We start from the raw sequence: 27,902 nt of genomic DNA, 5'->3' as shown, positions 1-27,902 counted from the left end.
AGTTGACCAAGCAACACATCAACTAGACTCTACTTCATCCGAGAACGCGCAAACGTCTCCTGATATATATCGTATTTTTTCTTCAATTTTCTCTCTACGTTTTCTCTCCTTTTCTTCTTTCTCTTCTTTCGCACGACGCAATGCCAAACGCAATCGTATCGTATCCTTTTCGCGATCATCCGGTGCCCGCCCGTCTAATTTTACCTGCAATGAATAGCAACCAATTTATTTGAACGATGAGGAGTGGCAACAGATCCGAGCTCACCTCGCAACTTCTTTCTGCAAAGGCTTCCAGTACTCTAGTACGGTACTCCACCACTTTTCGAACAGGATTACCTCGCAAATGTAGAACCTCTAAGCATGGTAGCCCACCAAGAGGGTATACTGATGGAACGGTATCGATAGCATTGTTCCGAAGGTCAAGAAATTCCAACGAATACAATCGAGATAATCCTAATACGTGAATATACAAAAAATTCAGGGCATGGTTTAAAAAAACAACTCCATACGAAAATTTTAAAAAAAAGTCTCATGGAATTATTTCACACACCTGTCACATCTTTAATTGCATTGTTTGCAAGTATAATCTTCTTCACATTACCCAAGACTTCATTCCATTGTTGAACCGAGCTAATGCCATTTCTGAAATTTAATATTTTGGAGCTGTCGAGAAGGAGCAAATGTTCTTACGGAACTTACGAAGACAAATCCAGTTCGGTGAGACATGTGAGATGCTGCAGGTATGGACCAATATCTGTCACATTGTTATGACTGAAGTTTAATTTTTGAACACCACCGAGAACACGCTGAAAACTTTGCAAGTAGAACAAATTCAAGCGATTTGAACATAATAAGGTAATTAGCAAACAGGAACTCTAAGATACTTGTGAGGTTGCTAAATGGTTGGAAAAAAATGTAATACAGCAATAGAAATCATTGAGTAGGAGTGTGTCGTTAAGAACATTTTAAAAAATTAGTTGAAGCCAAATGCCCTACTACGCTAAATGTGGCTGTACTCTAAACTTGCTAGTCTGCTAGTTTTTATCAAATAGTAAGAAGCTGATCGAACTCCGAGAGTACAGCTAGCTGTCAAACAACATATAAAATACATCATGAAAGAGCCTACTAAAAAAACCAGCAACCCACCACACTTTCGTCGATACTCTTCAGTTCGTTAAAAGAAAAATCTGCTTCTTCCAGACAGGCCCATGGTTCGAGTTCGGTTACAGGTAACAATGGCTCATCTTCGAGGAGAAGATCCTAGAGGAGATCTTTAATTAGATTAATTAATTTGATTAATTAGACCTTTCACTGTATGAAAGACCATAATTCTAGTTTCCTAGCGCCTTTTATAAGGACAAGAATGGTAGTGATGCATGATTCATAGTGAGTTGAGCTGCAAAATAATTAACATTCTCCTACAACCTGCAGAAGTTTGCAATAACATTACTAACAGCAAAAATAACTTGTATCTTTGGAAAACGGAATATATACGGGCAATCCTTCTGTTTGAAAGAAAAACATCCAAGTTTTTAATAAAGATGAACTAAAGTTTGTTGAACGTAAAAAATCGTCCTCTCAAAAGATTCAAGGATTTCAAACATTAACGACGTTCCAGACACTTCGAATAATTGATTCATTTCTGATTTCTAGCCATACATACCCTGAGATTATTCATAGAATAATGGATGACTAGTCGACGTAATGTTCGTCTAACAGAACCGAGACCGCACACTCTTGATACGTCCGAGTCAGAAATCTAGAAAAAAATCACTGCGATCAACTATTTGAAAGAACGCTATTAATTCGAATACTCACCCATAACGCTAAAAGACTTTTGCAGAAGTGAAGGCTATAGGAAAGAGAATTCCAGACAATGTTTGAAGTACCGACATAACCTTTCGCACCGCGAACTTTCAATGCCCGAACCCGATGCAGAAAGTCGATCGTGTTACCGAGATCAGCTACCATTCGAGGATCTAAATCAAAAACAATGTAAACCACCGTAGTATCTTAGAAACAAGGATCGCGTGTATGCGTACGTTTACCATAGTAATACTTCTAACCTATTAATAATCTAATCTTTTAATCTATGTAGATTCTATTGTTTTCTGAGGCTGACTAGACGTTTCGTAGCCTAATACTTTCAGTTGAACAGGATGGACAACACTTTACTTTTTAAACGACTGTACGTCAAACTTACGCCACCTAACATGTAGTAGGGTCAAAACGAAACGAAACGTGGTGCAGTTGCGTAAGCGCTGTGCCCGAAGCGGCGCAGTGGAGCGTAGCACTAAGGAACGTAATGAACTCTAGCTAGCGCCTCCCATCGCTGGAGTTCGTGATGGTCCCACCGCGACTGCAACCGCTATCCGTGTTTCATATCGCTTTGGCCAGACTACATTTCTCCTGACATTTTCACTTTTCTTCAACCTTGTCTGATGAAGGCGCTAAACGCTCACATTAGAAGTTAGTTGATAGCAAAAAAAACCTCTATCTAGAACGCTTTGAAGAATTTTTCTTAAAGGCATCACCCAACGAATCTGGGGTGGTGCGGGTTTCAGGTGGGTTATGCCTATACGGAATCGTAGACTATGGAGAAAAGGATGATTCCGTCTATTTTTTCCTGATTGCCGTAAAAAACGGCCCGGAAGATGCGGAGCCGCACAAGGCTGGCGCGCTTCATTCGAACTCGATGTGGAAAGTAGCGCGCCGGAACGCTCGAAGTCGTATCTTCCGGGCCGTTTTTTTACGGCAGTTAGGAAGAAATGGACGGAATCGTCCTCCTCTCCATAATCTACAACCCCGTGTAGGAACTCCCCACCTGAAATCCGCACCACCCCGGATTCGTGGTGTGATGCCTTTAATGGCACGCCCAGCATGACTTCGAATTGCTTCAAATAAGTGTTGATGATATTTGGATCTCTCCAGGAAAAGATATCTAGGGGTGTAGATTACGAGTACGAGAGTAGAGTACACGCTCAACTCTCCATGAACTCTCCTGAAAAACAGCGGGGATTTAGTCTTCCGGTACGAATTTCACTACAAAGCACCTTTCAACGCCCCATACCTGTGTACGCGCCGTGTCTACGAGCGAGTGGTTGATAATCAATGAGTTTTTCCTATCGACCTATCTTAGAGAAACTGACGGAGAGAATGCTGACGAAACCGGAGCGGGTACGAAGGTGGCATTATGAGGTGCCTCGTAGGAAAATTCGTACAGGAAGGCTGTTTTCCACGCTGTTTTTCGGGACGATTAAGGGAATTCAACGTGAACACGCTCATACTCCTGACCTAAACCTCTAACAATATTTTTTCGTGGAGCGATCCAAAATTAGTCAATTTCTTGGTATGCAGCCTTTAATCTTAATTCCAAAACTGTACGTAACAACGTGAGCCACCTGGAGCCGTTGGTTCCGGCAGTCGAAGTCTCTTCGTGATGGCATGCATTTCAATGGGAGTGAACTCGAAATATTTCGGTGACGATTCGCTGTTTGTGAGCCATTCCTCACCAACGCCACCCAATCGTACCGAGAGATCGTCGACAATGGAGTGAATTTCCTGCAAGGGAATTGTGTAGCAGAACAACTAACGAAACTAGCCAAACTTCCTAATTATGTAGTCTGGTATTCTAAAAAAAAGGACTTTAAAAAGTCGACTTTAAATAAAAGAACACCCTCTTTTTCAGGTACGAAATATTGTGATTTCCTATCTTTTTGCCATATATAAGAAGATACGTAATAAGAAGAATTATTTCTGCACAAAAAAAAAATTGGAAATGTGCTGAAAACCGAGGTCGATTCCCCACTGCAGCAGAGTTTCGGAAGAGCATAAACAAAGGGGAACAAATGAAATGTAACGATGCAGTCCAAGTTCCCACTTTCTCTACTACGAACAAACTAAGATTGCGCTCTTCTACGCCACCCTGTGTGGTAGATTGACTTATAATTTAAGAAATATTAGATATTTATTATATATTCAATTGGCAGCGTTATAACATTGTTCTAAAAAGTAAGAATTATCATTGAACATGGAAAAGAATGCTTGAAAAAAGTACTTTACGATTCATTTGACACTTTTGTTGTATTCTTCCGAAAAATTCTCGATCACTCTTCGCATTGCTGTGACTCAACTCGGTCGATCACTTTTCGAATCTTTCCATTAATTTGAAGAATCGTTTTTACTTCGATGACATAAAATTTGCTCTTCACGAATTCCCATAGGAAAAATAGCTGCTTGTTGTTCTCAAAAGTGTTCACTTGTAGTGGCGGATGGCACGCTGCAGGCATATCGGCGCATTTCTGGAAGCTCTACCGCACTATCGTTCACAACGGGAATGTTTTCAGCTGAACAGTCGTCGCGACAAGGTCGGCCTCTTTTTTTTGCTGCTTAGTAACGAATCTATTCATTTTAATTATTGAAATATTTCTCCTCGCAGTTGTTCCTTTTTGGCAAAATTAGCGAAAGTGTTTGGCTATTTCTGAGCAAAATCTTCCCAATTGCAATGAATTTTAGCAATTCTCATTCGCTCCTCTATCGGATAGCGCCCTCTATTTGGTTAAAAGCAACGTATCACGAAACTGATGCCGTAGGAAAACACCAAAGAAACGTAGAGCTCGGGTTGTAGATTACGGAAACGAGCATGGCCTCGTTCAGGCCCTCCTAGTCGTCCCAAAAAAGCCGCTTTATTTCCCACGAGGTACGAAATAAGTCTGCTATAAAATATCGCTAGCCAGAACACATAACTATGGAAGAGGAAAACGGTGCACACTTCAAATTCAGCGTTTCGTTTCTGACACTTTGCGGCTCTCTGTTACAAATCAGATCCTACATTTGAAAATGAAAGATATTCTAAGAGCTAAAAAGTGCGCAGAATGTATCTGCGGAAGTAAAACAGAAGCTACTGACTTATTTTACCACTCCTCTAGCTGAAAAAGAAGACTCGATAGTTCAGATTAACTTTGGGTTAATATGCAGTTTTTACACATCTGTGGTGGCCGCCTAAGGGAGGAAATATTTCTTCAGATTTCGTGTTAAGAAACTGAGAAAGAACGAGCTGGCTCAATGTCGAAGATAAATAGCTCCGTTATCGTGTTCGACGCTTAGTGTTTCGGGCAAAGAAGATAGACGCTTTGAGAAACCTCGACGATTTGACGCGGTGCATCTTCAAAGTACTTTCACCCGCCCTTTCAATAGGAGAAGAGTATGCTAAGATCTGGAGAAATGAAATACTATTGCGAGATTATTCAAAACTGTGGAGTTTTATTTCGCCATCAACTACTGTTCAAATATACGTATTTTCACCTGAGATGGCTGAAATTTCCTACAAATGAGGTAGTCTGGATATGAAAGGAACAAAAATCGCAATGAACTCAGATCTGTGCGATTCATTTTTAATCTAGAACACAGAAAGGCATAAATTGTATCACTGCACATCGGGTTACTGTAATTCCCTGAAACTTTCATTTGCTTTTCCAATTTTGTGAGGATTCATCTGACCATTAGAAAGCATTTACAGCCAGCTTAACCTAAGGGTAGGAAATGGCCTGATCCGTTCTTCATGACTATGGCAAATTTTCTAAATTTTCTTTATAAAATAGCTTTCCTGGACTGGGCTCTAAAAAGTACTACTCTTAGGTGTAGTCCACACAGAACATCGTAGAAAAAGCAAATCTCACAGAAAAAATGCGACAGAAAAAAAAAACGAATCGAACAGATTATAAGTAAAATTAAATTGCTCTGCTAGCAATGTATGAGCACCACATACGTCATATGACACTGATTCATAGAGCTTCTTGATTTTTTTTCCACGATTCCTAGAGCTGAATGATTTTTTCTTTGACAAATGAGGTGTTCTGAGCCACGTAAATCCGTTCAGTAAGATTCTAACAATTAACTAAAATGCACTGTTTTGATATACAGTTCCGTTTCAACTAAGTTCGTAGTGAAAATTTTCCCAAGTTGTAACGGGAAGAAATCCGTCCAAAACAACATCCTGTTCTCACTCTTTCCAGTCGGTTATTGCTTGCAGAGAGAGCAGATATCACTTTGGAAATGCCTTTTTTAGAAATCAGAAAGTCATACATCATTTCTAGAAAGAGGTAGAACAACTTGTGATTTAACTGGATGGTGAGAAAGAAAATCTGCAATTTCGTTTCTATGTGTATTTTTCTTTGCAGTTGCACCATCTCATCTGAGATGAAATTCCACGTCAAATTGTACTCGTCGGAAAAGGTTGCTGAGGAGATCTCAAATCTCGAGTAACCAATAGAAGTACGCTTGAAGGCAGCGTTTAGAGAGAAGCTCCTGACAGAAATCCAGCACTTACAGGACTCACTCGCACCAACTCGTCTTAGAATTGTACGAGGTTTTCATTTTTGCAGTGCTCGTTGCAAAGAACATCTCTATTTCTACTATGAAGAATTCTCCCTTGAGAATTCTTCAAACGATAGCTTTGAGTAATCCCGGAAAAGAGAACCACACCTACAGAAGTCGCAATATACGTAAATACAGGGCAGTTGCGATAATTAGCTATATGGCTTGTGATTATTTGGAAAGAAATCATTCGACATTTGTAATTCGCTCAGCTTTGAAAATTCTGCTATTGCTTTGTTCTCCGGTGCGCGTTCCCAGTGGCCGATTCTGCTAAGAGGTGCCGTTGACCAGAATGAATAGGTCGGTTTAATTACACCTAGTATGACCATGAGCGAACCCTTCATTAGCAGCGAATAAGACCCTTTGCTCATCAATCCCACATCCATTATACGCTCACCTCATGAGGTTTAGCGGGTACATTTGCAAAATCGAACAATGCTTATCTTATCGTAATTGGAAAATCTCATCCTACTTGTATTAGGAACACTAAGAAATACAGCAGATGGAAGTATCAGTTCGCAACGAGGGAGGGGGACCCCATTGATATCTGGACATCTTGAAACCCATAATGCTCGCGCACCAGCGAGAAGATATCGTGTGACAGCAACGCAGTTATTCAATCAAACCAGTCACTGACTCGCCATATCCCTCATCGAGTCTACAAAGGTTGAGATCAGGTGAGTATGCGGTCCGAGGTATTGATCTGTGCTTACAAGCTAATCTCAAAAAAAATCCCTTTTGTTGAAGGCATCACTCCACGAATCTGAGGTGGTACGGATTTCAGGTGGAGTATTCGTATACGGCATAGTAGATTATGGGGAGGAGAGTGATTCCGTCCACTTCTTCCTGATTGCCGTAAAAAACGGCCCGGAAGATGCGGCTACGGGCGTTCTGGCGCACTTTTTTCTACAAGGAGTTCGACTGGAGCGCGCCAGCTTTGTGCAGAGCCGCATCTTCCGGGCCGTTTTTTACGGCAATTAGGAAGAAAAGGACGGAATCACCCTCCTCTCCATAATCTACTATCCCTTATAAGAATAATCCACCTAAAATCTGCATCACCTCAGATTCGTGGGGTGATGCCTTTAAACTGTTTTTTTTTTCTGATTATCCAAGTACTGATGCTACTTACTATGTGCAAGTATTTGTCAAGACTGGTAACACAAACTGATTTATCCCAAACTTCCAAGACTACTATATCCATCTATTAGATATGCAATACTTCAGAGTACAGTAACGTCGCAATCTAACGCTCCATACACATTGCTACACGAAATACACGAAAGCAATAATACTACCCGTTAGGCTACAGAAAAAAGAGCGGAAGTAGAATTGACGTATTGAGCGGCTCTGCACTGCGTTTTTTTTTCGCGCCCACACCAACCACTTCGTCATTCGGATGGATTTTTGTTTGTTATGGATAGAGAATCTCTTTGAATATGACAAGAAAGGTTCACTTTTACTAGCATAGTAGAGGTAAAAGGGTTCCCCTGAGTTGACTAATTTGAAAAATGAAATGTAGGTCATTTCATGATTGGGTGATAATTGAAAATTCTCGTTGTTTAAAAGCACTGCTGCTATTATATTGAATTATTTTATTATATATTATATTATTATACTGTTATATTATTATACTGTTATATTTTACATACTATATTATTACATTACTATAACTTAATGTATAACAATGTACCATGCAACAAAAGGAAACCGAGTGCTACCATAGTAGACATTCGGAAGTCCGCAAAAAAAGAAACATTTCTCCTGAAATTCTGGGATGAGTTGTTTTCGTACGAATTTGACAGCTAGTTACAGGGAACCGACAAAAAGTATAGGGCGTAGCAGCAGTATTTGGTCAGTAGACCAAAAACACCCACGTAATCACCACTCAGCTGATCCCCATTGTTAAACCCAACTTCACCACCATGCAGTAACACCCCCTAAAAGGAAATCCCCAATGAGATCGAGGAACTATTATGGCTGAGCGACTGTAGAAATACGATCCTGTGCGTTCGTATAAACGAGACCTTAATCCATGGTGGGGCTCGGGATGGTCCCGGGATTTATCGATGAAGTGGCATTAGGTGGACAAAAGGTCACACTTGCATTCCGACCCGGTTGTGTTCGTGCGCGTGTAATAGCTAGAAGTGTTGTCCGCAGCAATCATCGCTATAGGAAAATGAACAGATGGCGTAAGGCTAGCAGCGACTAAATGGCATCACAATCGGAAGCGATCTCACGGTTAAGGGAATGTCCCCAGAGAGAATAGGATTTCACACTGTCCTGATCACGGAATTTTTAATTTCTTTCCTGAATCAGCTTTGGAGTAAGGAGAATTCATATAAAAACTCTAGAAAACAAGTCTACTATCAAATATTGTTTTGTACATACTCAGAATGGGAATGCACTGTTGGAAAAAAGGAAAATGAATCCTATACCCGATTTCAAATGCCCATCATTGAGCGAATCAGGAAAATTCGAAATTCCTTGATAACGACGTGATAAAATCCTACTCTTAGGGGAGGAGAGATGTCTCTCATGTGGTAATGCTATAAGAAGCCACCAACAATATTTTGGAACGGGATTTTTTCGCTAAGGGCTACTTTATATTGGAAACCAATATAAAGTAGCAAGAGGATGGAGTAATTGCAAAATCGGGAACTTAAACAACAGAGTTGCAAAGTCAAAAATTAAGCAGCAGCGCCGAATCCACCATTTTTCCGTAGAAAGTGACGTTTCATTTTAATAGACGCTGCAATTTTCTGATGAGAGACAGTTGTTAGAAGCTTCATGTTGCTGATGAATCGCAGTTCATTTATAAGTCAGTTGCTGCTGTCATGTTTATGTGTTGCTGTTTGCGTATTGTCGAATGTGTGACTGTGTGTTTACCACAAACATCTCTTTTTTTTTTGCCCAGCTATTCATAACGCTCGCAAAGAATGAGAATCTCACCAAGAAATTCAGATCTCATATTCCTTTTCTCGAGAGATATGTGAAGTCCTTGAAAAGCCCTTTTCATCACTCATTTCAAATTCTTCAATTCACTGCTACCTCTGCCCTACGCTTTGCAATCCTTCTAATGGCACTTCTTTCCTCATGGATGCTGTAAGTGCACTAGTCCTGTTAGAAGTAGCTCTCATGTTGCAAAAACGCTCTCCTGCATGTCATTTGCTCATCTCACTCACTCGCGTCCTGGAGCACAATTACGAATTCCATCGACGAGAATTGGAATGCGTCACAGAGCTCAAAATTACGCTATTGGTGAAGACGCTGAAGCAGCTCAGCGCAGAAGCAGTTTACGGGTAAAGTTCCCGTTGTTGTTTACTGTTTGTTGGCCGATTCACTTCGTGGTCGAGAGGACGCCAGCAATTGGTACGTTGGACATATAATGATAATCACAAATTGCATAGTCTATGATGCGTGATGCCAATTGCGGCAGATGGGCAGTATTTACCTGCGTCGGCCATGCATCTCCACTGACCGACGGTGCAGCCGAACGCTACCCAGCTGAAAACACAGGGCGATGTTGTGTGGCGGCGCTGATCATGCTCGCTAAAGTCGAATTAAGCCGTACGTTGCATGCCACTCAAAACAACAACGCGTCAGGGCGAACATGATTAGTCCGTCGGCGGCGGCGAATTCGCCTGCTCGTCTGACGCCTCCGGCCTTGGGGCGTGGCGAACACCGACCTCTCAGCTCCTCGTACCGCATCCGCTCCGCGCCGGCTCACTCCTACTGGCTGGCTGCCAAATTAGCGCTATCCTGCACGCTTGCAGCGTTCTTCCCTATTCAGAACACACATCTAAAAATCAGCCTCATCTGAACAGCTGATCATCTCCGCGATCAATCTGCTGGATTAATTCCGGCCATTTTCTGCTTTACTGCCTATGGAGAAAGAAGGTGCTACTCTGTTTCTATTCCTTATTTTCTTTAAGACTTGCCACTATTTCTGTTTTGCCGACTTGTTTCAGCCCTACGAAACATGTTTCCTTTCTTTTTTTTCGAATAAGAAAAGACTTTGTTTGTTCGTGCGATGAATGCATGGTTGTTGACCGATACGATCTCATTCCGCCAGAGCGAACCAACGGCAGAAAAAAAGGAAATTGCAGCAAATCCTTTCGTTGTTCTAATTTCCATTCTCGCGTGCGCCAATTGCGCAGTTTTTGGTGATGGAACATGAAATATGGAATATTTCATAGCTGAATCAAACGCCGGAAAATACTAGAATTCAATCCCCATGAGTTTAGAGGAGATAGCTTATATTACTAATTCAAGTAAGTAAACTCAGCAGCGATTTTTTTCCGAATAGAATAAAGCAGAGAGAAGAGTGAGCATTTCCAATCAACTTGCGGGATGCACTTCATCTTGAAATACGATAGCAATGTCTTCTCGATGTGTATGTACTCCTCCTCTACATATTGACTTTGCGCATATAAAATTAGTTCGCAATTTGTGGAATGTTTGATGACATCTATCCATCACAGGCAAAAAAACTTCTACCATACATTCCTCTTCTATGCACCGACGGATAGGAGCTTTAGAGCAGGGAAATTGCTGCACATTCTCTTGCTTATCCCATAAAGATTTCATTAGAGGGGAGGAGGAAAAAATGATTTGCATTTAGTGTACGAGAGGACGTTCTCCAATGTGCCATGACTTAACATTCCATGACTTCGCTCCTCCTTTTATATAATTGCTATGACTTAACGTAGTTATAATGTGTACTCCTCTGTACATTGCTTTACTTTAAACATTTCTTACTCTTCAGTACGCCCAAAAACCGTGTGATGGTGGTTATGGATCACAGATCAGCGTAAAAAATCTAGAAAGTTTACAATTCAAAAGAAAATCCTAGATAAAGCCAAAGAAAATTAGTTTTCCTTTGGCACGCATGTTTCACAAGTGATACAGTAACTTGGCAAATTTAATCGCATCTCGGAACACAAATTACATCACAGGTGGCAAAAAAGTCTAATATTTCGGATTGTGAACTGCATTTTTCATTTCAGCAAAGAATACGCGTAGTTGCAGGAGGGCGTGTGAAAGTAAACAAGGTTGTTTATCGGTGAACGAAATGGCTTGCACGCGGCAATGACGATACCTAGCTGCCGTTTCCTCACAACAAACTAAAACTAGGCGCCCGCCGTCTTTCTTTGAGTAGCAAAGACGAAGCTGATTTCCCCTGTTCTGTTTCCGAGTGCAAAAGAATTTGGTACTCTTCACTGCGCATTAGTAAACGAAGTAAACGATACGTGAAAAACAATCACGAATAACTCGTTGATAAAATTGATTTATTGTTATGCGGTCGTAGCAAGTATTTGGTAACAAGTTCTCTTCAGCACCAGCAAACAGTGAATCTACTCGCACAGAGCGCTCACTCACAGCGGTGCTTTTCTCCCCTCGGTCAGCTTGTTTACATGCAGACTCTCAAATAATTGCGCGAGTGAACGGGACTTCAGACCCTCTCCACGTTCTCCTTTCAATTGTACGTCCGACATATGCCCAGAGCTCTTCTCTCTCCTTCTCTCTACTGATTTCCCAGCACGAGAAAAAAAAAAAAAACACTTTCCTCACATTTGTCATAAACAGAAGGAGAAACGATTGCAAAGCTTTTGCGTCCTAAGAGCGAAAACTTCTTTCCGTTATAGCTTTAGGAGCATTGCATTCTGGATAATTGCATGCTAACCACTTCTTCACTTCGATAATCACATTTCTAGCGAGTCGCTCTCTTCCTTCCACATTGAAGGCAACATTTTTCGCTAATGATGCCAATGCTCACTAACCTATGTTCTTCTTCAACTTCTCAAACTTCTCTTGTGAGAGCTAATCCTGAAAGGATGAAAATGCGCTTCGCTCCACTGTCGGCGGTTCACTCGTAATCCGATTACGCCAACTTTTACTCGACGATTCGCAGGAAACACGCACCACAAATTATCAATGGCGTAGTAGCTCTTTGCGGCATCTTTCTATAAACTTCATAACTATCTCTTTAGAACATAAATCCACTAATCAGTTATTTTTCATCCCAGTTCTTTCTCTTATACATATTTCTTTTCTTTCAGAGGCAGTATATGAGAATACAACAAGTGGAAGAGACCCAAGACACGTGATTGAGGACGTCGTTGAAGAAAACGCCGACGAATTTGACCCGCACGCTTCATTTTACGGCGCTTCTGAAAATTATCCCTTAAAAACGGACGCCAATTGTGCTGATCTAACGGCTCTCGTGCTTGCACCGCCGACCAAGTACCATACGATGGCTGTAGTCCCAGGTGAGAAGTGCGCTCACGAATATGTACTCACTGTGTTTGTGAAACGAAGGATATTTGTTTTCATTTGCCAACATCAAGCCGATTATTTTTGATATGCTCGCAGGCGCTCTTGTTTATCGCAAAATGAGGTTGCAGCAACGTGTTTTCTTTTTTTGTTTCCGATGTTCAGGATGTGGTTAGATGTCAAACACAAGTAGATCTTATTCCTGCATTTACTCAATGAAATATTGATCATGTCGTTTGGCCTACATAGCAAAGAATCATTTCCATCATTTCAGGACGATGCATCAGGGGATTCTTAGACGTTTCGTCCTTTATAATCTGCCTATTTCTTGTGATTATTCAACTAGGATTAATAGACTACTACTACCTCACAGTATTGTCCGATAAAGTTTGGTACTCTTGGATAGGAGCCGATGCACTTGTCATAGTAGTGTTATTATGGCTGCTCGTGCTCGCAATTAAGTACAATCAGACACAAATGGAAGAGGTCTGTTCAGTCGGTGAGTGACTATCATCTCAATCTCTCTAACTGTTCCCTCTTGCACAAACAGTTTGACAGTACTCACTTAAGTACCTCTTTATAGATGGAAAAGTGAAATTCGCTTGGATTGGATGGCTGGTGTATTCTCTAGTGCTGGTCGGAAAAATTGCAACGTGTTTCCGTCTCTTCTACAATGAGGTACAAAGAAGAACTAGGGTGTTCTACAGGATTTGAGAAACATTTGGAAACGGGAACCCTCTCCTTCTTGACACTACATATAGAAAATGAAATAGACAATCTACTAAACAGTGAGGTAGCATTGAAAATCAATAACTTTGTGCCTTAATCCCGAGAGTGGATGAATGCCAAAGCGTGAGGAACAAGTTTGTGGCGGCCGGCCGGGGAGGCGAAGATAGGCGATTTCAGTTAGAACTCATTCGCATACTTGAAGCGCCAAAAATTTCTAGCTTTAAAGCTTTTTTTAAAGGATTTCTAGCTTAAAAACTAAGATTCTAGTGTCTAATGGACGAATAACGTTGCTCATTACTGAAGTCTGTTTTTACAGTCGTGGAATAGAATCTGCACAATTAATCAAGAATAGTATTTAAATAGATGTATTCATGCAGTCGAATATTCAAAGGTGATAGAGGAAACAAAAAAAATGAAGGAAAATACGAAAATAGAAATAGATAAAGTGTTAATTCTTGACCAGAAATAAAAAAAAACACTCCCAGTCGCATCTAGGATTTCGAGAACGTTTGAATTCTTCGGAAATGTAGCAAATTCCCTTCAAAATTTATAGGGTTTCACAGACACTAGATTTAGTAAATTGCGGTATTCGTACAATCGACAGTCGGAGCCGATGCTTCGACCACCTTCACATTTGGAAGATTGGCAAAGGGATCCTCATCACCTGAGATGCGCCCTATGAGCTGGACCCCCTTCATCTGAGGAGGGTCCGGCTACTCGCTATCGCAGCTAGGGCGATACTGGGATTTTCCCATCCCGGGTGAAGTGAGAAAATCAAGAGGAATTATTGAACTGGTGCAAAAACGGAGACCTCTTTTGATATTTCGCACGTACTTATGGTTTATTTAAGGGCAAAAAGATTCATAGCAGCTCTCATTAGAGTTGCGTGCAGCTTCGCAATGAATCTCATATGAAACAGCCGAAAACACTCTGTCAGAGAAAGTGCTCCTTTAATTCTGCGTAGGCTACGTGGGGATTATTTTTGTACCCTGGCGCATTACTATTTTCAAATTTCAATATTAAAAGAATAATTGCTCCTGTCCCAACTGAAAGTATGGATGGATCCAGCATTTAAAAGGAAAAAAAATGACATTTTCTAATTGAGGCGCTCTTCATCAACTAAAAGTACTGCATCCAAATCCATTCTGAGAGTACGATGAATAATAAATAAAGAGCCACCTTTTATAATTAAAATGACACATCGTTCAACAATCACAAAAAAGAGGATAAAATTTCTAGCACCATAATGTGGCTGAGAATCTATTTGCCATTCGTGTAAATTTTACATAAAAAAAGTCCGTAAGAACTAAGCTTTACATGAGTTTTTATGGCGTTATAAACCTAGTCAAAAGCAGCGGTACATAGTTCTTCCCTATTATTCTGGAAATAAGCACGCTTCTTGGCTAAAAGTAAGTAATAGCTAGAAGGAAGAAAAAAAAAACCAACATGACACAGAGTTGTGAATTACTTTCGTTTACTCAATAGAACAAAAGCACAGCACTTATTCCCGTCAATGTCCTTGATATTTTGATTTGACCAGAATTCTCTATCCTTTCAAAGTACACTACAAAACTGTAGCCGCAAGCGAATTCCAAGATGGCTTTACTGTAAATGTTGGTGCTGGGGATCATGTATGAGTGCCATCCCGAGCTGTTAGGACAGAGTTTCGCTCAAACTTAATTGATGACTATTGTCGCAGACAAAACGTTTGCCTCAACAAAAACAACGGCCTCATGATGGCACCCATTCAAGTAAGCCCAAAAACAAAAAAAAATACGAGATGCAGAATACTGATATACTTTCAGACAATTTCGATTCTAAACTCAGGGTTTCCTACAAGTTTACAATTTGTTTAGCAGATATGATGAGTTCCCTAAAGAATCGCTCGAGTCGTAATCAAATTAGTCATGTGATTGAGCAGAAAAAAAAACTATAATGGATGACAAGAGTATTTTAGAATAGATCTCAATTGTAAATTTTAAAAAAATATATACTCGATATATAAAAAAAAGAAAGTTATTTGTTTCAGCTACCACCTGGACCGCTGGATAACAATGACAAGTTGTTCGACGACCACATGTTCAAATTGGGACTATCACTCTCGGTCTTGATCTTCCTGTTCATGTTGGAAGCGCATCACTACACTCCTCTAATGAGTGCTCGTCAGCTTTACATTACTTATCTCTCAACTGCCATTTGTCTTGATCTCGTTGATAATATCTACTTCCTCGACCTCCTCTGGCAGTCCTTCGTAAGTGACTTCAACCTCCTTTTTTTTGAAAAATTATAAACTGCTGGAGTCCACATAACACGCACAAAAGAAATGGCGGGGAAAGCTTGGAAAAAAACAGTGAAGTAATTCAGAAATACGTGTAAAACGCCTACAAAGAAACAATAGATAAATTTCGAACTGACATCACATGTACGCTTCAGAAAGGTGAAAATAAACAAAGAAAAATCATACAGTTGGGTGCATTGGACAAAGGCAAAGCAAGTAATGGAGATAATTCAGAGGGACAGCTGGAATCTGCCTCTTTGGCTTGACATCACCATATTGGCGGTGGCCTGCGTGAATTTTGTGATGCCAACTTTTGCACTTATGAAACTTCGTTTTGGAAGATATCCACGCTTCCTGTACATCAGCGACAAAATTTGGAGCTTACTCTACGTACTCATTGTGAGTTCTGTTCTACTCAATACCCATTCTGTTATTACTTTACTCTTTGAAGCCATGTTTTCATCAGGTGAACGGTCCCTTCCTTGGCCTTCGGATCTATCTCTACGTCTTACTCGAAGTGGAACAAAAAGGAAGACATTACGACTTCAGTCTCTTCGCAGTAAAAAACGTAGCAGTGATTTATCTAGCGCTACGGGAACTTTGGACTCGGCTACAATACTGGCGAATGAAACGAAGAGCAACCGGATCACGTGGTGAACTCACTGCACAACATAATGTCGATGAAGATCATTAGCTATCTGAATTTTTGCTACTATGATTGCTTCCTGTAACATATACTTAATTGTCTGACCTGCCAAGAACGCCAACAACTTCTTATGAAACATTTGAGACTCGTTTTTAGAGTTTGTGAAAAACAATAGTTTTTCTTTTTTTCTTTCGAGAAAGTTATAGTGAAGAACCATCTGTGAATCTCTAGTCCTTTACTGTTTTACTTGAACTCTCGTGAAACGCCGATGTTTAGCAAAGTCTAATGTTGTGTGGAAGAGGAGAACTCCCTAACAAACACTTCAATCTCGGAATTTTGTGGTGTCGATGATGTACGTCTCACTGCTTCGTTCATGCAGTGTAATTGTGTCAAAAAAATTATGACAGGTGTAATAAAGGAATACCTAATTCTTTCCCTATCGATGGAAGAGTTAAGAATGTGAAATGTTGTTTCGAAAGATAAACGATTAGAAACTTCGAGCACAGTACTACCATGTCTCACTCCAGATTGACATATTTAGGGAACAAACATTGAGAACCATCATTGTTCAGCAAAACTGGAACAGTGGAATAGTAAAACAGCAGCTACTTGAGAAAAACCGTAGAAGCTATGTTTGAATACACTTACACCTCCACTTTTAACCATGAAATCGAACATTAGACTTAGGGTTTTCTTTGTTGGGTGGATAGGGCGTTTGGTCGGATAAATCACGTTCGATTTCACCCTTTCAGACTATGAAGATCTCGCAGAAACGTTAGCCAACAGTCAAGGATCATAACAACTTCGCGTCATGCTCAAGTTAAGAACACAAAAACTAGTTCATTACCATGCCGTTCGAAGAGATGACCATTTAAAAAGGAAAGGTGTAAAATCTCAAAGAAGGTGGTGTGTGCAAGAATGCACTTTGCCTTACCCAAGCTTTTTATCTTAAGAAATAGCGCTATCTCGAATTGCTGAATGAGACGTATGTACCTGCCTCAGAAAAAAACAAAAAACATGCGCAATGAGTAAAACGTTCAGTACATATACCGGATTCGGAACAGAGGCAGAAGCCATGAGTGCACGTCTGAAAGATATCTAACATATTTGCTTGCACTGCACATTAATTATCCTTGACTGATTGGAAACAACAGAGCACCGTTTGAGAAAGAAGAAAAAAATGGCACGACGCGCACTGCAGTGTCATGCGTCAAAATCAGAAAAGGAATGGAATCACTACTTAAGCTGCTTCGCATTCACGGTACACATGTGCATTTGTGTCTCCTCTCTTTTCCAGAGCTTTTTAAGAGAAAGCCAGGAAGATGATATTAAAAGCAGCGTATCTCGAAATTGACGCAGTGTGGAAACTTGATCGAAAACATAGAGTTCGAGGTAAAAGAAATAAAAATACGAGTATAAGCGTAGCCCCACTCAATTTCCTCCAATACTGAAAAACGGAAGTTGTTCCTACAAAGTACGTGCAAATGCTTCACCTATGTGCACGCAACGCATCCAAGAACAAGTGATCGAAAATTAAAAAATTTCATCAGCCTATTCGAGTAAAGTCAATGAATAGGTTGCTGGAAGTACGGAGCAAGTGCAAGGGCGCGCGTTTTGGCGTACCTCGTAGAAACAAACCCCATTCCCACGCCATTTTTTAGGATGATTAGGGAGAATTGAGAGCGAGCACGCTCATCTTCGAAATCTACACCCCAAACTCTATGTTTTCCATCAGGTTTCCACACTACATCAATTTCGTGATACGCTGCGTTTGCCGAGAGTCAAAGATTGTACGAGAATCATAGTCTTCATTTTTGCGACAACTGCAACAAACCACCCTACAACGTTGATTATTACACCTACGCTGAAGATGAGGAAGACTTTTTTTGTTGCCGATCCGAGTACTGAAGGTTATTACGTGCATAGCAAAAAAAAAATTATAACCCAACCATAATAGTTTTAACTTGCTTCATTTAGAAACACGTGTTCTTCATTTTCACAAAAGGGCAAGTTTATGTCCACTCAGCAAATAGATGCAAAATTCTAGATGAAGCACCTTTACAGCTTTTAAAGCTCATAACCAGATCGAACAAGAATTAGCGTCTTCTCAGTTCATACTGCATACGCTGCATCCATTAAGCCCTATAGCTGTAGAACATTATTTATTGCATTTAATTTTGTTCCACCAAGGCCATCCTCGTCCCTTGTGAGTTGACTGTGCAATTGGTTTACAACCAATTAACTGGTTTTAATAATGCTCAATCCCGCAGATCTAACGTAAAGGAAATACCAACCACGCGAAGGTCCACTAACATCATCGCATCTACTTAGGTAACCGCAAAGATTTGGGCTCCTTTGGTTTTTGGTTTCCGATGCAATATCCTAGTGGATGATGTCTTGTTCTGGATGAAGCATTTGAGATGATATCTTGCAAATGTTCTGCCATTCCGGGCTCTGACGAACGCAACGACGGCAAAACGACACCCGTTATAAAAAGTGCTGTCAATTTTGAATCTTGCTTCACATTGATAATTGACAAGGAAATATCTGCACTCACAACGTAGACCTCGTCACATGTATTTTCGTAATCTTCTACCCTAAGATTGGTCGATTTGCTCCAGGGGACAGTAGTAATGGCTCCATTTATCCCGTTCGCTCTGGAAAGTTGCCCAGTGGTTTCTTCCTTCTAGAGGAACGCGAGGAACATCATATTTCTTTTCAAAAGATAGATGGTGAAGAAATCTGGTCATCGAGTCGGCAGTCCTCCTGTCATGTGTGTCCTTCATCTTATAAAATCCAGTCACTTAGCGATTTTATCCAACGGTTGTCGTCAGGACGCTTCACGTGTTCGGCCCATGTAATTATCCTTAATGTACAACTAGATTTGGGCTACTACACATCCATGCTTCGTAGACTTCGACCTACTCTTCACATTAAGGACCCGTCAGAAGCTCAATTAAAAAAGGTAGAATGGCTAGCTAAGCTACATTTTCATCCATTGTATTCTCTGTAACCCAAAGTCAAATTCAATATTTAGCGTTGATGCTCTCATATCTGGATTTGTCCACAGTTTCTGGAAAATCCCCACGCATTAAAGGCAGCACACCACGCATCTGGGGTGGTACGGATTTCAGGTGGAGTATCCGTACACGGGATAGTAGATTATGGAGAAGGGGGTGATTCCTTCCAACTCTTTTTAATTGCCGTAAAAAAGGGCCCGGAAGATACGGCTTCGGGCGTTCTGGCGCACTATTTTCTACAAGGAGTTCGACTGGAGCGCTCCAGCCTTGTGCGGCGCCGCATCTTCCGGGCCGTTTTTTTTACGGCAATTAGGGGAAAATGGACAGAATCAACCTCTCTCCATAATCTAATATCCCGTATACCAATACTCCACATGAAATCCGTACCACCTCAGATTCGTGGAGTGATGCCTTTAATCCTCCCAATAATCGTCCTCAAAAACAAAGTGAAGAAAGACCTCAGTTCCTACAACGTACATGAAAATGCCCCATTTTTGTGCACGAGCCGCGTCCACGACTGAGCCTTCGTGGATCAGTGAAATTCTCCCACTGGCCTTTTCAGGTGAAACCAATGAATAGGGCGTTGAGAGAACCGGAGTGTGTACAAGGGTTGTGGGTTCTAACATAACTCGTAGGAACTAAAGCGGTTCTCAAGCCGTTTTCATAACGATAGGAAAGGATGAGCTTGACCACATTCAAAATCTACAAATGTGAATTCTATATTCTCCCATAGAGACCCATCGTCAATTTCGTGACAAGCTGCCTCTAAAATGCAACCTTCAGGAAAATTTCTGTACAGTTACAGAACTGCAATTTATTTTCTGTATTTCTCAGTATTCCACTCTTGTCAATGAGAAAGGTATTTCAGCTGTTGACATGGATACATTTTTTTGTAGAACGCCTGGATGCATTAGCAATACCATACCGAAACTTTACCCACTTTACCCTTATAGGTAGCGCATGATTGACGATCTCCATGAATAAATAAAGGCAGAGGTGTAGTTCACGAGCGTGGCGTAGCGCTGAATTGCACATAATAATCCAGAAAAAGGGGAGTGAGTAGAGCTGCGGTCACTTCTCCTCAACGATGCATCAATCCGCTCAGGATGCGTCACCGCTTCAACTCAGAACTGTTTTAGGTTTACGAACGCGTCTTTGGTCTACACAATGACTTTCTGCAGGATAGCCGAAGCATCAGATCAGAATTTCTATCCTACAAGACAGGTAAGACAGTATCAATTTATCGAATGGCGGTTTCGAGCCATCCATCGAACGTGCAGTCACTGCGGAACCCCTTAGCGGATGCGCTAAATCACGCAATTTGGTAGTATGCTGCCTTCAAATGTAATTGGGATGCAAAAAGAAGGGTTATTGGGAGAACGGACGTTGCTGAACTGGATTATAGGTGCTCGACGTTGTTAATGCAAACTATTGCACTAGTTACTGAAGGACAAGAATATGAAGATATTTCACATAAGTCAATTTCAAAGATGATTGCGCAAAAATCATTTGCTATCTGAACATTTCGTCAACGGATAAATCGTTCGACAGGGAAGTAAAGACAGACAAACAGGTCCCACGCACATTTCTTCGCACACATATTAACAGTGACGCTCAGAATTTTCGTTTTTCTAATCGCTTTTCATGGTCTGCACCTCTAAAGAGTTTGCAACATTTCCTCTCAACAGCTCAAGTGAGGCGGAGCCCTTCGCCGACCGTCTAAAAGTGAAGGGGGTCGGAACATCGGTTCCGGCCATCGCATCTATGCTCAATAAATTGATTCCAAGACTTTCTACCGTAGAGAAATGTGTGAGAAAATTTGAATACTAGAGTCTTGAATCTAAAGCTGGAACCCTAAAATTCACATTGTTTGAAGTGCGCTTTCTTTAATTACTCATTTAAGCGTAAAGAGCGCCCTGGACAACGTGAGCCCCTGGATGCCAGAAAGGAATCGCTTTGCGAAAATGATCGATGAGTAAAATGCACTTTGCTTCGCAGTGCAAATGTCGTTCTGCATTAATAAGGGTAACAACTCCGCTGAGTAGCTGAGTTATCGATTAGAGTACAGAAACTTTTCAAAGACTCAAGATGTAAGCCACATTAGAATGTCATGATGGCGAATTAGGGAAAACAAGTTCAAATATATTCCTAAAAGATGGAATTGACATCATCACATTTCTACTGGGTTCTCTTCATTGAGAAATATTTACTAGTGATGATATCACGTGCTAGCAATGACCTAAACGTTAACAAAGATATTACACACCGATGTGTCACATCTCGTCAACGGTAAACGTCATAGGATAAAAAAAATCCCAAATGGAATATTTATGACAACTATTTCGTCTGTAGCCAAGCTCTGGAATCTGAGTGACGAACAGAACCTCCAGGATAGGACAAGAATCAAGTGATGAGATGGAAAAAGTTCACCAGGCACTAGCTACGAGAAATATTGATGAGGTGAAAATAGTTCCTAAAGTCGGGTAAACTGGTAGAAGTCTAACTGGATAAGAATGATGGATGTGGGTGTTTTGAGGGGAGAGGGAAACATAGAGAAGTTACTGGAGAATGAATAAGCAATCAATATGTTATTCCAGTTTCGTTAACAAAGACGGTCAGGAAACTCACGAACGAAACAATATCTTCAGCGAAACGAGAAAGCGTCCACCAAGTATAATGATCTAAGACAGTCAAGCGATTTCGTAAACCCACAGGGACAACGTGAAAAGGAACGAGAAGAAAAAAGAGAAGAAACGAAGGGCAAAAGACAAACAACTCCTTCTTGACAAGGAATAAGAGCAGTAGCTCAAATAGCTCGGAATTCCATTTCAAATCGGATGTAATTGTGGCTACCTTCTAGATCATCAGATCTCGGAGACAAAGTCGCCGATTATTGCTTTCCAGCTCAAAGCCAAAGCAAGAAATGGAAAGCTTGTATTCTAAAGGTGTGGAGATAGTGCTTTAGGTGTTTTGAATTTTCAGGATTTTGTGCATAACAGGCTTGAATTGTGGATACTCTTTTCGGACTTCAAATCATTCGCCCTTCAGGGCGTTGGAGCTAGTGGAACACAAATGAATTAGCATATAAATATACTTTCATGAAGCGAGTACCGAGAGGTAAAGCAAGAGAAGTACTTGTAAAATAAACCTATTGATAAAATGATTAGCAAGGAATCTGCTGTCAGGGCGACAATCTGTCCAAATCGCAACCGTTCATAAGTGCAGAAGTATGTAATACACAAGGTGTAGAGCACAATAAACATATTCTAAGGTGAATTTTTTTGCATCGGGGGCAATTTCTATTCCAAGAATAGACGGTACTATTGAAAGGAAGCACTCACGTATTGATGAAAATCGAAGAATTTTGCTGTGAGCAAGGGCAACGAATTAACTTTCTTCTGCTTCTGATACCACACTTCAAGCTCAAGTAGGGCGCGACAATACTTTTCCAGTTCAGTACGACGCTCTTCCAAGAATTCAGAATCCTAAAAATATAGATAACAGAAAAAACAGTATACCAGGGATGTCGTTTTTTTCCGCAGCAACAGTTTCAACAGATTAATTTAGGTTTGAGACGTAAAAGGTGATTGAAACAAGCTTTCCTACGACTTCATAAAAATCGGTGTTTCACAAATTTCTGGCGAACAAAGTTAACGTACAAGAAAATATATTTCTTGTCTCTGACAAATTTGTTATCCTTTGTCGTGGAGAAAGCAACAGCCTCTAACGATGTCAAGCATAACAGTGCGCACTATTGTAAACTCGTTTTCGACGAGGGGATAAGAAACTAATTACAAAATAAATTCAAGCAACTATATAATTAAAAATAGAACTTTTTCTCAGTTTCATGAAAAAAGAGCATTTGGATAACACTATAATAATATAATACATCTTACATATAAAGGCGAATAAATATTTATAGAAAAAGAAATCCAGCTAAAGTGTGCTGTTTCTTACTTCGAAATGCTACACTATCGATTGAAAAAGACAACATTTCACGGTATTGCTCAGGTGCAAATGTAACCTATAAACCCTCTCCATGAGTTGAATGACTAAATAAAAAAGAAACGAAGAACATCGCCTGCCTCCGTAGAAAGAACATATTAGCTTCTGAGGAACAAGGCAACTGCTATTAATTAAGTCTACACTGAAGTCAATACTTCCAAATAAAAAAGAGAAATCAAACTTTAAAGAAGTAGTTCCTACACCATAAATAAAACTACAGCGAACGCACGAATGTCGCCTCTTCCCATTAATATCATCAACTAAGGCCCAATCTTGAGGCAGTACCCAGGGAAAGAGATTAAGTTAAGATATCTTCATTATTAAAGATATTAGTAACAAGCAAGCACAAAAATGAAGAATACAAAAAGCTACTGTTTCGCTTCTTAACTCGAATACTGACTGAAATTTATGTTAGAAGAAACAAAGAATTATAGGAAAAATGATAGAATGATTGATCACTAGGAGCAATGACACAACAATTCGAAGAAAAAAGAACATTCACTAGAATTCCTTATTCCTCAGAATTCATTAGAATTTGTCGAGTCACTATTCAACGCTGTAGAGAGATAATTTTTAACCATCACCTCTTTGATGATCATAATAATATTGAAAGCAGCATTCAGTTGATTATTTTTTAGAAATTATGAAAAGTTGCAAACACCGCGACAATAGCAAAAACCCGCTAGCAAGGCGATTCGAACGTTCAAATACTATTCAAAATGATATTAACATGGTCACAGAAGAATGTCATAGTATTGTGAGTATCAATTCGATGTTGATTGCCTCATTCGTTAATGATACCACGCAATTCCTACCACAAGCTGAGTTGCCTGCCATACAATACGAAAGTATATGCAACAAAACGAAGTCTGCGTAACTTGTGCTAATATCTTACTGATCAGACAGCTCTTAAGAGAACAAGGGATATACCTCACTCCTTCTTGAGATAATAGATTCAGATTTACTACAGGCTAAATCATGGGCGAAGTAGTGAGCCAAAGAGTGGTAGTCCTTTGTCTACTTGGGGCTTTAACGGCGGAAGTATGCATGAAAAGATCATTCTGTGGGAAAGCGGCGCTATGAAATGCGTGGAATCTCGCAACGGGACACGATTGCAATCAATCTTGAAAGCTGCCAACGGACCAAGCCGAATATTCTCCTGTAGAGTGAACGAAGTCTGCCAACTTTTCGGTGTTATATATGCTGAATACGTGTTGTTATGACTCTCGCTGCTTGTTTACGGACTCTTAACTCTGCGACAATCACTCATTTCTAGTACAGTAGTAAATTCAACAACAAAAAAAAAGAACCGTTCACGTCTAGTGCCTGATACTACTGCTATTACGGGAGTTTACAACATTCGTAATAGGATAATAGGTAACTTGCTATCACAATCAGTGACTGATCTCATAAAAATAAGTAAGAAGTTCCCTGCTAAATAAAGACTTATTTCGAGGCTCGTTTTTCGTTTCATGTGCGAGAGTTTTACCATTTAAATCAGTCTCTTGTAAATAGCATAACGATTGGAAATTCTAAGTTAGAAAGCGTGAGCCACCACACAATCTAACCCTCCAAAATGTTTCAACTTGGGAACAACTCAATTGTTATTTGAGCAATACGCTCTCTGAACTGAAATAAGAGTGCACAAGCGCATTATACGTATCATAAATTTGAAAATCATAACACTATATGCTGTTAGCACACAGCACAGTAGTAAGCAAAGACACAACAAGAGGCAGATATGCATATAATTCCTATATTACGAGCATCAGCAACGCAAATCAAAAGCCATGAGCTCTTACGTGTCATTAAACGAGAAGTCACTGCTAATGAATAGGCCGCTTTATTGGGTGTACATGGTTCACTGTAAAATAACAAACTCAGGAGCCCAAGTCTTGGGCAATAACTGAGCCAATAAAGGCACCTCTGTGAGCAAAAGATTCCATGGAACTATGTGAACACACAAACTCCGCGTGGAATGGTCAACAAGCTTTGGAAATTGGAATCAAAAGAAGGAGAAAGTTCAAGTCAGTCTCCAACAGAGTTGATGAAATGCAGAACTTCGATCGCGGGGCTTTTTTTTCGAGCGCGTAACGGTTAATGATTCACGATTGAGAAAAAATAATAAATCATACAAGAAGTAGATTTGATATTAACTGAATAGGTTGCTGTTGAGTTTTTTTTTTCTTGCGAATAGAAAACTTTGCGCAATAATAAATTCATAGCCATATTTATATTTCTGACTGAGAAAAAAAGATTTCAAAATAATGCGGATTGTTCACTACGCTGAAAACTACCAATTTCTATAAATCAACCAATCTTCCTGGAAGAACAGAAGACCATATTGCGGAGTGAGTTTAAAAAAAAATGGTTTCTTAATAGCTAAGACAAAAGTATACCTTGCAGTAAAAAAAATACTGCTCGTAAAAGTAACAATTTAGGAATTAAGCGATTAAAAAAGAAATGGAAATGAGATGATGTGAAAGCGAATAGAAAAACTCACTAGGTTGCGAATCAATCTCTTCGGTGGAAGAAACGATTTTTTGCGATCTGGAAATCGACGCATATCCATCACGTCAAATTCACTGTATCGACGTTCCACAGTCCACGTATAACTATCAACAGTTAACTGAATCGTATAGAGCTGAAATGCAGTGAACTGAATGTGGAAAAATATTTAAAAAACGACAACAAAAACAACCAGTACTCACTGCAAACTTCCCATCGTCAACAATCTTGTAATTCAAAATCTTTGCATTGAAATTGTTATCCATTTGTGGGGATATGGACTCTATATCGAGAAGGGCCATTTCAGGACCTGGAATCCCGCTAGCCGAAAAGAACTGAAAGTTGCAAATATTGAATTCGAAGCCTTCAATTTATAAACATCAGGTATGGAGGTAAAAGGCAAAGAACTCAATCCAATTTGACGTCTAAAGAATGTACACATGTAACGCACAAAAACTGACGAACAGCTGATTTAAGGTCCGCAATTTCACGTCGACCAACAGGAATTGCAGACCGACAACGGAGTATACCGTACACCAAATACATTGGTGCAGGACACCATGGTAAAGAACAGTGGGCAGCTTCCTGTTGGAAGAGTGGGGCCAGGTGAGGAGTTGTTTCCGGTCTACGGTGACGCTCAGTAAGACATAAGTTGCCGGGTCTGGTCTCCTTCCCGAGACTTACGGCCTGTATTCCGAGTCGGGTCGGCTCTGCATCCATTCAGATTGGTCAGTGATTTACTTAGAGGAAAAGTTAGTTTAAAGTTTCTGGCGTTAATCAATCCGCTTGGGATGTGCCCCCACGTTCGCTTCAATTCAGAATCGTTTGAGGTTTACGAACGTGTATCTGGCCTATACAATGACTTGCGGTGGCTAGCCGATGTGTCAAGTCAGTGTTTTTATCCTCCCAGACAAGTCTGGTACCAATTTATCGACCCCGGAGGGATGAAAGGCTTGGTGAGCACTAGGGCGGATTCGAACCTCCGATCGATCGTGCAGGAAGCGGAACCTCTAACCGCTACACCACACTCGCCCCTTTTATTAGAGGAAAATAGAGATTAATCAATTTAGAGAATTGGAGAGATTTGTTTAAGTTTTTCGTCCGGTACGCTGACCACTCTGTTGCTTCTAATCTACCAGTGGAGGCGTTCTGCATTTTCGTCGTGGTGCTTGCAACACGATCTACATCTACAGCGGAAAAATCCGCAATCCGAAATTTCCCTAGAAGTTGAAGGCAGCGTGCCAAAAATCAGAAGTGGTGAGGAAATCCGCTTGAAAAGCTGGAGATGGGGTTGTGGATTGCGGGATCAGGGGTGGTTCCGCTCGTTTCTCCCTGATCGTCGTAGGAAATGGCGTGGGAACCACTTTGGTTATTACAAGGTACGTTATAACGCTTCCCTTTGCACACGTTTCGGTCTCTTAGAAATCCTCTTCACTGGTTTTACTTGAATAGGCAGGTGAGATTACATATTTGATCTTCGACCGCTCGCACGTGCACAAGGTGACGCGTTGCAGCCGAAATAATCGTAAATGACCGCGTTGTCGACGCGGTTTTTATACGACGATTGAGAAGAGCTGAGCCGAACCAAGCCACATCACACAATCTACAACCTCATCTTTAGCTTTTTTGCGGAATCCTTCACCACATCAGATTCATGGCATGGTGTCTTTGATAAAGCGCGATGCCACTTCCATCGGATCACAACAGAAGATACGAGTCCCAAACAGTGTTGTATCGGTGAACACCAATGATAGATAACCGCTAAGGCCGACAGGCTGTGTCATTACTATCAATTCCTTATGCTATTCAATCCTAATTCAACGTTCAACCACAGCACCTAGCCAAAGGAGCAATTACCTACCACTCCTGGCTACACTAATTAGCGCAACAATTTAACGATTCTGCGAGAAAGTTTCATTTCTAGAGACCGTATCTCATTCCCCCGGCACTCGTATCGTGAAGACGCAGCACAAAAGACGATCTGAGGAGACTTGTCTCTGCATCGACTGCCAGGACGGTGTCAAGCAGCCCGTGAAGAACACATTCTGCTCAACGACAACACCGACGT

At 40.6% G+C, this 27,902-nt stretch overlaps 2 protein-coding genes across 4 annotated transcripts; one reads left to right on the top strand and one right to left on the bottom strand.

Annotated features, from left to right (window-relative positions):
* Positions 1-18: 18 nt before the first annotated feature.
* Positions 19-26,554, bottom strand: RB195_001137 (uncharacterized protein; the record flags this gene model as incomplete). 3 transcript variants are annotated; one of them, XM_064197779.1, is made up of 12 exons in its annotated part: positions 19-204; positions 266-453; positions 551-642; positions 700-806; positions 1,147-1,260; positions 1,664-1,759; positions 1,819-1,979; positions 3,402-3,561; positions 22,663-22,806; positions 25,830-25,970; positions 26,038-26,198; positions 26,296-26,554. In XM_064197779.1, the coding sequence occupies 12 exons, from the start codon at positions 26,552-26,554 to the stop codon at positions 19-21; spliced, it is 1,809 nt and encodes a 602-aa protein (XP_064053658.1). The 3 variants fall into 3 exon arrangements, with proteins under 3 accessions (XP_064053658.1, XP_064053661.1, XP_064053659.1); XM_064197778.1 differs by lacking the exons at positions 22,663-22,806; positions 25,830-25,970; positions 26,038-26,198; positions 26,296-26,554 and adding an exon at positions 7,505-7,576; XM_064197777.1 differs by lacking the exons at positions 19-204; positions 266-453; positions 551-642; ... (3 more) ...; positions 1,819-1,979; positions 3,402-3,561 and adding an exon at positions 18,625-18,987.
* Positions 9,534-16,349, top strand: RB195_001138 (uncharacterized protein; the record flags this gene model as incomplete). The annotated part of the gene is made up of 7 exons (XM_064197780.1): positions 9,534-9,744; positions 12,435-12,644; positions 12,923-13,147; positions 13,232-13,326; positions 15,407-15,628; positions 15,890-16,054; positions 16,122-16,349. The coding sequence occupies 7 exons, from the start codon at positions 9,534-9,536 to the stop codon at positions 16,347-16,349; spliced, it is 1,356 nt and encodes a 451-aa protein (XP_064053660.1).
* Positions 26,555-27,902: the final 1,348 nt, after the last annotated feature.

The sequence above is a fragment of the Necator americanus genome, chromosome IV (genome assembly GCF_031761385.1).
Source record: "Necator americanus strain Aroian chromosome IV, whole genome shotgun sequence".
Classification (NCBI taxonomy): Eukaryota; Metazoa; Nematoda; class Chromadorea; order Rhabditida; family Ancylostomatidae; genus Necator; species Necator americanus.
This window is presented reverse-complemented; position numbering and strand designations above follow the sequence as displayed.